Genomic DNA, 13092 nt, shown 5'->3' on the forward strand with positions numbered 1-13092 from the left:
CCATCTGCTGAAAAGCTTTATGGAGATGAAGATTTCGTTTTTTTCAGCACGACCTGGCACCTGCTCACAGTGCCAAAACCACTGGTAAATGGTTTACTGACCATGGTATTACTGTGCTCAATTGGCCTGCCAACTCTCCTGACCTGAACCCCATAGAGAATCTGTGGGATATTGTGAAGAGAAAGTTGAGAGACGCAAGACCCAACACTCTGGATGAGCTTAAGGCCGCTATCGAAGCATCCTGGGCCTCCATAACACCTCAGCAGTGCCACAGGCTGATTGCCTCCATGCCACGCCACATTGAAGCAGTCATTTCTGCAAAAGGATTCCCGACCAAGTATTGAGTGCATAACTGAACATAATTATTTGAAGGTTGACTTTTTTGTATTAAAAACACTTTTCTTTTATTGGTCGGATGAAATATGCTAATTTTTTGAGATAGGAATTTTGGGTTTTCATGAGCTGTATGCCAAAATCATCAGTATTAAAACAATAAAAGACCTGAAATATTTCAGTTGGTGTGCAATGAATCTAAAATATATGCAATGAATCTAAAATATATGAAAGTTTAATTTTTATCATTACATTATGGAAAATAATGAACTTTTATCACAATATGCTAATTTTTTGAGAAGGACCTGTATATATATATATATATATATATATATATATATATATATATATATATATTTTTTTTTTTTTTTTTTTTTTTTTATTTATTTATTTATTTTAAGTGAAGTTTAGAGGGTTAGACTGAAGGATACATGCCACTCAATAGAGAAGAAGATATAAACCACAATATGTAACAGAGACGTGAAGTTATTAAATTAATTCTTTATATTGCCTCTTATAGAAATTAACCTATTTTCTGTAAATATATGTCAGTTGTCTATACATGTCTTTAAAAAAAACCAACATATATCGGGGGGCAGCATTTTGCTCGACTTCTGTAGAATGATGTATATATATACACATATACACATTACTAAACCCTGGTGCAAAAGTTAATAATGGCATGACATGTCATGTCTCAGCTATGTAACTGCGATTAATTATAGTCTTCTTTGAGAGGCAAAAGAAAATGTACCACATCCTGTGTGTCTGTAACGGAAATGACTTTGGTTTGCTGCCGAGCTGCAAATCTTGATTTAAGTACTTCAGCTCACAAAAACAAACTAGGTGCTGTTATTTGGTAAAATACAAAGAAATACCAAAAAAATTATGTAACCACAAGAGATGTGTAAATTAGCACAAAACTGTTGTTACGTGAAATTTGGAACAGAAAAGCCAGTTGTGACACAGTTTTACATTATTTAATGCCATCAGAAAACTCCTCTGCAGGGGGACGCATGTGAATATCACTCACAGGTCTTATCAAAAGTGATAGAAGTCGATGATAAAATGGAGCACAGTGAAGGTATGTTAATCTCTCTTTAAAACTCTCTTTAAAACGTTAAGATATGTTACTGTTTGTGTGCAGTTGACGTATATTTTAGTACAGCTTTGTTCTTCTTCTGACAAGCTTCCGGTACTGAAAGACAAGGACACTTGTAAAATATAACCAATACGTTTAATATAATACTTAATTCCTGTTTTTTTCGAGGGCTTTGTTTTAATTATTTTACATTTCAATGTTTTCAATTTCACATTGAATTTTGCACATTATACAATTCAAATTGAAATCTGTGTAGAACAGAATAATAACAGCACATCTGTCGCTTCTTTTGAAAGCTTATTTATGAGTTGTTTGGATAAAATAATATTTTGCACTGTTGTGTTCCTATCAATATTACCTTTTAAACAAGTACATATCCAGTATGATTGGCTTTCAAACTTTGCATCGGAAGTAAATAACAAGGCTTTCTCCATTTTGTTTTGTTTTTTTACATACACTACCGGTCTCTTCTACTCACCAAGGCTGCATTTATTTGATCCAAAACACAGAAAAAACAGCAATATTGTGAAATATTTTCTATTTAAAATACCTGTTTTCTATGTGAATATACTTAAAATTTATTTCCATGATTTCAAAGTTGAATTTTCAGCATCACTCCTGTGAAAAAATAATGAAAAGCTGTTATAAAGGTCAAAATGTCTGTGTGTGTTTTACAGAGTGTTGAAGAGCGTGTCAGAAAACAGTTTAGTGGGAAACTTCCTTTTGGGACGAGCAGCGTTTGACAGTGAAGCTCCTCCAGATGTTGTAGAGAGAGTTGGAGGAAGATTGAAGAGAATACATGTGACCATCATCAACAGTCCTCAGCTGCTCCAGACAAACATCTCAGATTGTGTGTGAATCTGATCCAGGATCTGTGTGTTCATACTAGAACTGTAGTATAAAAACGAAGGAAAAGATGAGCAGGGTGAAACAAATTCAGCAGAAATTATTCAGTGAAGATCCAATTAAACGCACAACTGATGAAAGCACACGTGATGTTAAAGTGGTAACTAAAACCGGCTCATCCGTGGACAAAGATGACAGCAGACCTGTGCATTCTCTCAAAGAGGGTAAAACATACAATAAGAGCCATACAGAGAAAAAGGAAGAAACAGGCAGTGTTTCCGGTTTCCTGGATATCCTAAAACCTAGTAAGTCATCAAGATTGTGCTTCAAAGAGCATTTTAGATACTTAAAGTGTTGTGACAGATTGCTGTAGTGCCTCAGCTCAAGAGGCTCATGAACCGATCATCTCTTCCTATAGTTCATAGTTCATTTATAGCATCAAATAAACATGAATGAACATGAGAATCAATGTTGTTTCAAATGCGGAAAAACGTCTATATACACAATTTTTCAAGTTTAATTCCACCGAGGTTAATCTCTTTAACTCCTGACTGCTTTGTCGGACAAAATGGCGGATTCCGCGTTCTGATTGGTTAGATCGCTTGTCAATCAAACTCCTGGCGAAGGTTCAATTGCATTTAATGACAAAATGCAAAATCAAATGCTATAGCATAGAGTGGAACATGATGACACATACAGTATACAGACACTTGATCTGATATATTAATATCTTAAACACATAGTTATCCTATTTATTTAGCCACTTTTATTCATGACCAAAATCTTTAGTTATTAACAATATTATGTCACACTTTGGTGTCACGGTCACACTTTATTTTAAGGTATGCATATTACTCGAATATTGGCTGTTTATACTTATTAAGCACATATTAATGTCCTATTCTGCACAACTTTATTCTACATTCTTAATTCTACTCAGTACCTAAACTTAACAACTACCTTACTAACTATTGATAAGAAGTTTTCTGAGGAAAAGGTTGTGGTTAATAGTGAATATGTGTTCCCTATACTACGGTGTTACCGGTGTCACAATATAGTTAAAATTGGTATTTACTAATTTAGCAGATGTTTCCATTAAAAGCAAATTACAAATAATAACATAACAAGCATGTGTGTGTTTTATTTTGATTGCAGGGAACAAAAGAGAGAGAAGTCCAGATGTTCATCGCCCTAACAGTAAGTCTCTGTGTAAATCTCAATGTATTCTACTCTATATAATTGTCCAATATATATATTTGTACATTTTTCAGTGTCAAAGCTGAATCTGGTTGTGTGCGGGAGAGAAGAGAAACTAAAATCCTCCGTATCAGACCTGATCCTGCAGCAGACAGACAGTGGATCAAAATGTGTGAATAGAGAAGTGGAGATTCATGGTCGTCAGATCAGTCTGGTGAAGATTCCAGCTCTCAGTCAGATCAAAGAGGATGAAGTAAGGCGACACACTCTCCGATGTGTGTCTCTCTGTGATCCTGGAGTTCATGTTTTCCTCATCGTTGTTCCTGATACCCAAATTAATAATGAAGACAAAGCAGAAATAGATAAGATCCAGAAGATATTCAATTCCAGAAAGCATTTCATGCTGCTCTTCAACACAAACCTTCCTGTTGGAGACTCAGTGACAGATTTAGTCAAATCCAACCCAGAAACTCTGAGATTAATAAAACTATATGGTGATCAGTACAGAGTGATGAGATTGGAGAATCCAGAAAACTCAAGGCAGATCCCAGAACTGTTGGATTATATAGAGAAGATGAAGACTGAACCCTATTCACTTCTGATGTATGTGAAAGCTCAAGAGAACAGAGTCAGACTAGAAACTGAGGAGAAATATGAAGAAAAGATGAAGAAAATGGAGAATGAAAATAAAGATTTAAAACAGAACATTCCATCACATGGTGAGTGTATTTTACTATCAAAATCTCTGATAGGACCCATTATGATTTTCACAGCAAAAAAAAAAAAAAAAAAAACTATTTGGTCACCATTTTTGTAACGAAGCGGGACTCATGGTAAGATCCAAATGCAGCGTTTTATTTAAAGTGATCATAGTCGTACAGGCAGGGTCAATCAGGATCAGACAGGAACAGTAAGGAACAGGCAGAGTCGTAATCAGGGAACAGGCAATGGTCAGGACAGGCAGATATCATTCACAGGACGTTAGACAAGGCAGGGGTCAGGACAGGCAGCAACGGGTCAATAACAGGGAACAGACGGTAACGGCAACAGACAGGCAGACAGGAATATAAACGCTCAGAGGTGATACCAGGGTAATCAAGACCTCGCGGTGAGGTGGTGTGTGTGAGAGTCCTTTATAGTCAGATAATGTGCTTCAGGTGTATGTGGCTGATGACGATTGGAGTGGAGTGTGAGCATGTGACTGACAGGGAGGATGATGGGAAATGTAGTCCGGGAACTGACAGGATTTGTGACAGAATGTCCCCCTCCCGGAAGGCGCGTCCTCGCGCCGTAGATGGTACAATCGGGGAGGGGGGGTGGGTGCCCTGGAGACCTACTGGCAGGAGATACTGGATGTGCAGGCGGGTATGGAGGTCTCCAGGGCAGGTCCAGGAACTCAGGCAGCCACAGTGGGTCAGGAGCCTCGGGCGGCCTCGGTGGGTCAGGTGCTACGGGCGGCCACGGCGGGTCAGGTGCCACGGGCGGCCACGGCGGGTCAGGAGTAACAGGAAGCCACGGCAGGTCAGGCGGCTTGGGCAGCCACGACAGGTCAGGAGCCTCGGGCAGCCACGGCGAGTCAGATGGCCTGGGCAGCCACGGCGGGTCAGATGGCCTGGGCAGCCACGGCGGGTCAGATGGCCTGGGCAGCCACGGCAGGTCGGGTGGCTTGGGCAGCCATGGCAGGTTAGGCGGCTTGGGCAGCCGCAACAATGAGTCCATCAATGGCCCTAGTAGTTCAAAGTCCGAAGACGGCAGTGGCCGGGCAGGGTCCCCACCCACAAGCTCCCCACCCCTAGGTATACTGCCCCCCCCAAAAAGTTCTTGGGGAAATCAACGGATTCATTGGCGGGTTCATGGGCAAGGAGCTCGGGTGGGGCCAGCAGGGCAGATGGCCTGAGCGGCAGCGGCAGGACAAATGGCCTGGGCGGTGGTGGCAGGGCCGACCAAGGGTGCTCTGTGGCCGTATCAGGGAGAGCGGGCAGCTCTGGGACGGCAGCGGGCTCGAGCTGCTCCGGGATGGCATCGGGCTCGGGCTGCTCCGGGACGGCAGCGGGCACAGGCTGGCAGACTGGTCCATGGTCAAAGGAGCCTGAGTGCATCCTCCAGGCCCGCAAAACAGCCAGAACATAGAACGTGAACATAGTCCTTCTGGCCATGACGGGACTGACAGGAAGCGCATGCGGGACTGGAGCAGACTCACTGGCTGAAGCGGATTCAGGAACGGACTCACTGGCTGGAGCGGACTCAACGGCTGGAACGACCCCCTTGTTCACTGACACTGCAGGAGCGGCCATCTTGTCCATCGCGTCCAGGGCGTTTGAGTGCGTTGCGACCGGTGAATTTGAATGCGTTGCAACCGGCGAACATGAGTCCATAGCAACCGGCGAACTTGAGAGCGTTGAAACCGGCGAACTTGAGAGCGTTGAAACCGGCGAACTTGAGAGCGTTGAAACCGGCGAACTTGAGTGCGGAGCGGCCGCCGGGCTTGGGTGCGGAGCGGCCGCCGGGCTTGGGTGCATAGCGGCCGGCTGATTTGAGAGCGAAGCGGCCGGCGTGAGTTTCGTAATGCCAGCCGCTCGTGCTGTAGTCAGTGAAGGATCATTCATGCTGGAACGTAATCCTCTCCGCTCATGGACAGGACCAGCGACGTGACATAATTCTGGACCTTCAGCGGGGACTTGATTAGGCTCAGGACGATCAACGAAGACGTGACGCGGCTCTGGGTGATCAGCGGAGACATGACGTGGATCTGGGCGATCAACGGAGACAGGATGTGTTGTTGCGGCCGCCATCGCATGCGTGTTCTCGGGCGTGGCAGCCATTACGGGATTCACCATGGTGTCGGAATCCTCCGCGACACCCACAGTAAAACGCGAACCAACAGTTAACAAGGCAAAGTCCAGGAATTCCACGAACGACCCTCGGGGACCATTGGTGAGTACACAGTTTTTTAGTGGTTCGTTTAATCCATGAACGAAGAAGTCAATGAGGGCACAGTCCGGCAGATCAGATGAATGAGCAATATCCAAAAATTTCTGGATATGTGCCTCGAGGGTACTGTTACCTTGACGCAGGCTGACAAGACACCATGCTGGGTCCATGCTGAGGCTGGACATGCTCAGAAAAGCTGCTGGATCTTGGTACGGCGAGGTCTTCTGTAACGAAGCGGGACTCATGGTAAGATCCAAATGCAGCGTTTTATTTAAAGTGAGCATAGTCGTACAGGCAGGGTCAATCAGGATCAGACAGGAACAGGCAGAGTCGTAATCAGGGAACAGGCAATGGTCAGGACAGGCAGATATCATTCACAGGACGTTAGACAAGGCAGGGGTCAGGACAGGCAGCAACGGGTCAATAACAGGGAACAGACGGTAACGGCAACAGACAGGCAGACAGGAATATAAACGCTCAGAGGTGATACCAGGGTAATCAAGACCTCGCGGTGAGGTGGTGTGTGTGAGAGTCCTTTATAGTCAGATAATGTGCTTCAGGTGTATGTGGCTGATGATGATTGGAGTGGAGTGTGAGCATGTGACTGGCAGGGAGGATGATGGGAAATGTAGTCCGGGAACTGACAGGATTTGTGACAATTTTTAGGTCACCAATATGTTTTTTTTTTTTTTTTTTTTTTTTTTCTGGCTGCTTTAAATGGGTTTATGAAACACATTTGTGACATAAACACAAAAAAACAGTGACATAATCACCACATAGTGACCTGATTAACTGATATAATTCTAATCCCATTCTCTGGTTATATAGGTGATGTGTTCGTTTTAAATTACTGATGACAGCAATGGCATCCCTGTAATGATACAGTTTGAGATTCTGCACAAAAAAAAAATAAATAAATAAAATAAATAAATAAATAAATAAATAAACTACAAGAATCAGCATGTTGATCTAAACAATGGTGACGAACAGCATATTCAGATAAACAGTCAATAAACAAGCATCTAAAAGTCATAAAACATAAAAAAACAGCAAAAAGAAAATAGTAAGAGTAAAAGAAAGTACTAAGACAATTCAGCTCATAATTCAATTTCGCCGTAATGCGGTCTGATAGCCATGGATGAGTTTTGGTTGGTGCACCCAGAATGAACAGCAACATGCTTTTTAATTTCCATTGATGAGATTTGACTGCTGATATTTTATGTCTTTGTGTCTAAATAATAGAGTAGTTTAAAGTTTTCTGAATGGAACAATTTAAAAAAAAAAAATCCTTATATTGAAAATGTTGCTGAAATCAATAAGGTAAATCGTACTCAGAGATTAGGTTCCCAACCATGCCACACCACGCATGTTTTGCATGTCTCCCTAAACAAGGTCGCAACATGATATGTCCAAACAAAACCAACAACACCTGATAGCATTATAGCTTGGCTTTTCTAGTTGCTATAACTTGGTTACAACAGCCAAGAAAAATCTTATGTTAAAAAGTCAGGAGTCAAGAGCCCAACTAAAGCAAACACTGTTTCTTTCAGTGATTCTGTTTGTTATCATCAGGCGTTCATCATTACTGACCAATCATTACTCCGTTAATCACTTAATTATCTCATTAACTTTAATACTGCTTCTGTGTTCTTTTTTTTCTGAGTGTGGACTAATGTATGAAATTAGGGCAGCATTTATTGTTTACTCAGTAATCATCAAATTTCATAACCATGTGTCTTAGTAACAAAGTTTAGGAACTTAACATTTAAAAAATATGGTATCATGTAACAACAAATGCATTTGTGATGGTGTGACTTGATTGTTTTGACTATGATTATATGTAAGTTAATGTGGCTGGGTCACAGGTTTGTGTCGTTGTTGCTCTCTTTCAGATTTGAGTGATACAAATACATACTAAAATACACACAGTGTATCAGTCTGAAATGTTCACACTGATTACTGAGTTGACAACACAACATTTATGCTTTTGAATTCTAGTGATATGCAGTGTGATGCATACTTACGTATACATAAATGCTACGTGTTCTACCACTTTTGTTACTGTTTCATTATTGTATAATACAAATTAACAAAGAAGAGCAGCATCCTGCTTTGCACAGGTATTTAAATTCTGCTGTGATCTCAAATATTATTTTGTGCGTTTCATGTGCTGCAGATCAATCAGATGATCCAGGGGGTCTGAGGATTGTGCTGATCGGGAGAACAGGAAGTGGAAAGAGCGCAACAGGAAACACTGTTCTGGGAAGAGAGGAGTTTCATAGCCAATCGAGCACAGATTCAGTGACGACTGTTTGTGAGAAGAGAGTTGGTGAAGCTGATGGACGATCAGTAGCTGTTGTTGATACTCCAGGTCTCTTTGATACAACACTGTCAAATGATCATGTGATGGAAGAAATAGTGAAATGTGTTTCACTGTCGTCACCTGGACCTCATGTGTTTGTCATTGTGTTGAGTTTGGGAAGATTCACCAAAGAAGAAACAGACACTGTAGATCTGATAAAGAAGATCTTTGGTCCAAAATCTGCTCAGTTCAGCATCGTTCTGTTCACTAGAGGAGATGATCTGAAGAATGAGTCTATAGAGGATTATGTTAAGAGAAGTAAGTCTGCAGAACTCAAGAAGATAATCAGAGATTGTGGAAACAGATTCCTGGCTTTCAATAACAATGAAAATCAAGAGAAAACTCAAGTGATTCAATTGTTAAACATGATAGAAGAGCTGAAAAATACTAATGAGGGTCGATACTTCACTAACAGCATGTTTGAGGAGGCAGAGATGAGCATAAAAAAGAAAATGGAGGAAATAATGAAAGATAAAGAAAGAGAAATGCAGAATCAGAGAGAAGAATTACAAACCAAATATGAGAGAGAAAGGAAAGATATGATGAAGAGACTCGAGGAAGAGAAACAAAGAGCAGATGAGGAGAGAATGAAAATGGAGAATCATTTCAGAGAAAAAGAGGAAAAACTCAGAAGGGAGTCTGAAGAAAGAGAAAAAACAGAACAGAAGATTCGAGAGATTGAAAACCAGAAACGATCAGAAGAGGAAAAACAGCAAAAAGCTGAATATCATCAGAAAATAGAAGAAATGAAGAGAGAGATTGAAAATCAGAGATTACAGTATGAAAAACAGCAAAAAGAAAGAGAAGAAGAAGATAGAAAGAGAGAAGAGAAATACAGACAAGATCAAGAAAAGATGAAAAATGAACAAGAAGAACAAGAGAAGAAGAAAGACAGAAGATAGAGGAGGAGAGACAGAAACAGAGACATGAACGAGAAGGAAAAGAGAGAGAATATGAGGAAAAGAAAACTAAAATGGAAAGACATTATGAAAGACTGGAGCGAGAGAGAAAAGAGGAATGGGAGAGAAGAAAACAAGCAGATGAAGAGAAACGAGAAGAAGAGAGAAAGAGATGGAAAAAAATGATTGAAGATCTGAAACGTGAGCAAGAGGAAGAGAAAAGGACAAGAGAAACAGAGGAGAAGAACAGACAAGAAAGAGAAGAGGGAGCGCGAGAAGAAATGAAAAAGAAACATGAAGAGGAAATAAAAGTCATGAAGAAGAAACATGAAGATGAAGCCAGAAAACAAGCAGAAGAACTGAATGATTTCAGAGAACAAAAAAACAAGAAAGAAAAGGAAAGACAAGAGCTACTACAAGAAATTGAAAAACTGAAAAATAAAAAAAGTTGTGTTGTTATGTGATCATTTTTAAAGCACAAATATGATGTGTCATAAAAATTAGTGCCAATTTTAGACAACATATTACAAGCTTAAAATACCTTTTTTTGTACGTTATTTGATTGAAATGACATTTGGGGAGAGAAGGGCCCAGCTAACAGGGAACCAGTTAGGGAACATTTACATAACTTCGACTATAATTTTGACAAGGTTCTCTCAGTTATGAACAAATGTTCTTCCAGTAACATTAATAGAATTTTTGTTCAATGTTACCAGGCCTTTATTAATGTTCTCAAAAGGTTAGCACAAAAACATCATTTGTAAATTTTGTTTCGTAGTTGTTGTTTTTTTATGTCAATGTTGGAAGAAAACACTCTTAGAACATTCTTAGAACATCTTTAAAACACTTAAAACGACTGACTTCAAATAAATAAGATTGTCTGGCTGTTTTAAAAGAACATCCTGGAAGGTGGGGAAGTTTTGTAGCCTGTCCCATATATATTGTGCCTGACTTTTCTCTGAAATTTATGTAAAGGTTATACAAGTGTTAGAATTTAAAACACTTTCAAAACAATGTTCCATGAAATGAATTTTTGATTAATATTCTCATAATGTTATCAGAAAACTTCTTGAACAACATTCTTCAAATGTACGTTAAATATTAAAGATCACTGGCTTAAAAATTGCTTAAGGTTCATTTCATTTAAGGTTCATGTATTTATTTCAAATAAACAAACCTATTTGTTGTTGTTTGTTTGTGCTGCTAATTTAAATGCAGAGTTATCAGCTGAGATGATTTGCAGGGAAAACGTATTAAATGTGCAACAAGACTTAATTATTAGTCTTGTCGACTTTGTGGTGGACGAGAGGTAAAATGTCCTCCCGTCCGAAATTATTTTTACTTTCACTTTCACTTTTGAGTCATGTGACGATATTTTTCTCCAGCAGGAGGTGTTGTGACACTGAGATGAGTTTACTTGAGTCTTATGCGAATAAGTCACAGGACTTTAATATGAATAAGATATTATCACTTTAAAATATGCGGACAAAAATGGTAAAAACATTTCTAGGAATGACAACAGCACTACAGTATGTGCTCCTCCATCATTATGACATTGCATTGCGGATCTATTTTTTAAAAAAGGCTTTTCATGGCTTTGGAATTTCTAATTATTGGAATTTTTGACTAATACTTACATATAGGCCATTACAGTAGTCCAGGTGAGTCGAGATAACAGCATGACCCTTTCGAAATCATTAAAAGACAGAAAAGATTTGACTTTGGATAATTGCCTCAATTGGAAAACAACTGGATTTAATAACAGAGTTCATTTGTTTATCCAATTTAAAATCACTGTCCATTATGACACCCTTGTTTTTAACACTGGGCTTTACATATGATTTTATAGGGTGGGATTAGGTGGGTGGGATCACAGGTGTTACCAGGTCCAAATACTGTGACTTCTGTTTTCCCTTCATTGAACTTTAAAAAATTCAAGGCCATTCAGGCTCTAACATCCTCAAGGCAGTCCAACAATGATGCTATGGAATTTACATCTTTCTGTTTTAAAGGCAGATAAAGTTGTGTATTATCTGCATAAAAATGAAACAAGATTCCATGTTTCCTAAAAATAGACCCTAAGGGAAGTAAATATAATGAAAATCAGTATGTTATGGTCTACAGTATCAAATGCAGCTGTAAGATCCAAGAGCATGAGAACGGCACAATCACCTGAATCAGCAGCTAGTAGGTCATTAAAAACTTTTAACGGGGCTCCAAGAAAATAGACGTTTTGAGATGGGTCTAAAATTAGCAAGAATCAAGGCATGACACATGACATAGTACAATACTTACCCAGCTTTCAAAACTATATTTATTGAAGATTAATTTAGCTTATTTATTATCCTCCTCCTCCTCCTGTCTAGTTGGTTAGTCATGCCTGTCTTTTGTGATGCCTGAAGCTCAATCAGATTAAGCTCTGGATCATACTTTCATTGTGATTGGTAGATCAGGGACTAATCAATGACCAGCAGTACTTATAATATAAAATCATAAAATCTTATTGTTTTAAACCAAAATCCATGTGATGTCCCTTCCAATGGACACATGATCTCAAGGGGTTAAGGGATAAAATGATTGAGTACAGGGAGACTTTAAGGACTCGCTTGACTAAAAAAAAAAAGAATGACATGACAACTTAATAACTGTAATTAAATTATTTTATAAAATAAATCATTACGACATTGTTGTGTTTTCTATTTCAAGTATTGGTGTTGATTCTTACAAGATGATTTCACATCAAAGATGAATCTCAGCAGCTGCTTCTCTATTATGAAAGGTCAATCTACAAACATTTATGAATTTGAAATAAGCTATTGGTAAATCTTCATGCTTAAATAATACTAATACAATATCTTCATATTTATGCTAAGAATAGTTTTACTAAACTATTTCATATTCGCTTGTCATCATTTTGACAAATGTTTTTTATTTGTAATAAAGAGGGTCCAAGATCCCAAGCAAATGGAACACTTTATGGTGAATTCAAAACAATAATGAATAAATGTATTACAGTGGAATGATTTAAGATAACATAATAATATGAATTCATGATAAAACAAGAGCAGTGAGTTACTGTTATATCAGCATCATTCTGCTGTTGATTAACAATTTAAATTCAAAATTACCCAACATGCTTTGATTTCACTGTAAATTTCTGACAACAGTGATTTAATGTAAAATAATACTCTTTAATCCTGTAAATTGCTAGCAATTTTTACAGTGTGTTTTTATGCAAATAGTGTGATGCAAGACAACATTTAATTTTATTATTTCTGCAAAAAATATTATTACTAATTAAACATTATTAATAATAATTAAAAATGATTACAGCACCTTTCATAATAAATATTGGTATTAGTGTTTATTTCCTGAAATTTTCCATGGATCTTCAAGCACCCCCTAGTGGCCCACAGGTGGTG

General features: G+C 38.8%; 1 protein-coding gene across 1 annotated transcript; it reads left to right on the plus strand.

The window, feature by feature from the left end:
- The first annotated feature begins 1140 nt into the window (after positions 1-1140).
- On the plus strand, positions 1141-10855 carry LOC125280717 (GTPase IMAP family member 8-like). The gene is made up of 5 exons (XM_048211485.1): positions 1141-1417; positions 2113-2586; positions 3437-3478; positions 3553-4197; positions 8586-10855. Exons 2-5 carry the CDS (start codon positions 2352-2354, stop codon positions 9671-9673), a joined length of 2010 nt encoding a protein of 669 aa, XP_048067442.1. The 5' UTR covers positions 1141-1417; positions 2113-2351; the 3' UTR covers positions 9674-10855.
- The last annotated feature ends 2237 nt before the right edge of the window (positions 10856-13092 follow it).

The sequence above is a fragment of the Megalobrama amblycephala genome, linkage group LG1 (assembly GCF_018812025.1).
Source record: "Megalobrama amblycephala isolate DHTTF-2021 linkage group LG1, ASM1881202v1, whole genome shotgun sequence".
NCBI classification, from domain to species: domain Eukaryota; kingdom Metazoa; phylum Chordata; class Actinopteri; order Cypriniformes; family Xenocyprididae; genus Megalobrama; species Megalobrama amblycephala.

Coding starts and splice junctions, on each gene's coding strand:
- LOC125280717 (XM_048211485.1), top strand. CDS start 2,352: ATGAGCAGGGTGAAACAAATTCAGCAGAAATTATTCAGTGAAGATCCA. Junction 2,587..3,436: donor CCTGGATATCCTAAAACCTA/GTAAGTCATCAA, acceptor TTTTGATTGCAG/GGAACAAAAGAGAGAGAAGT. Junction 3,479..3,552: donor AGATGTTCATCGCCCTAACA/GTAAGTCTCTGT, acceptor TACATTTTTCAG/TGTCAAAGCTGAATCTGGTT.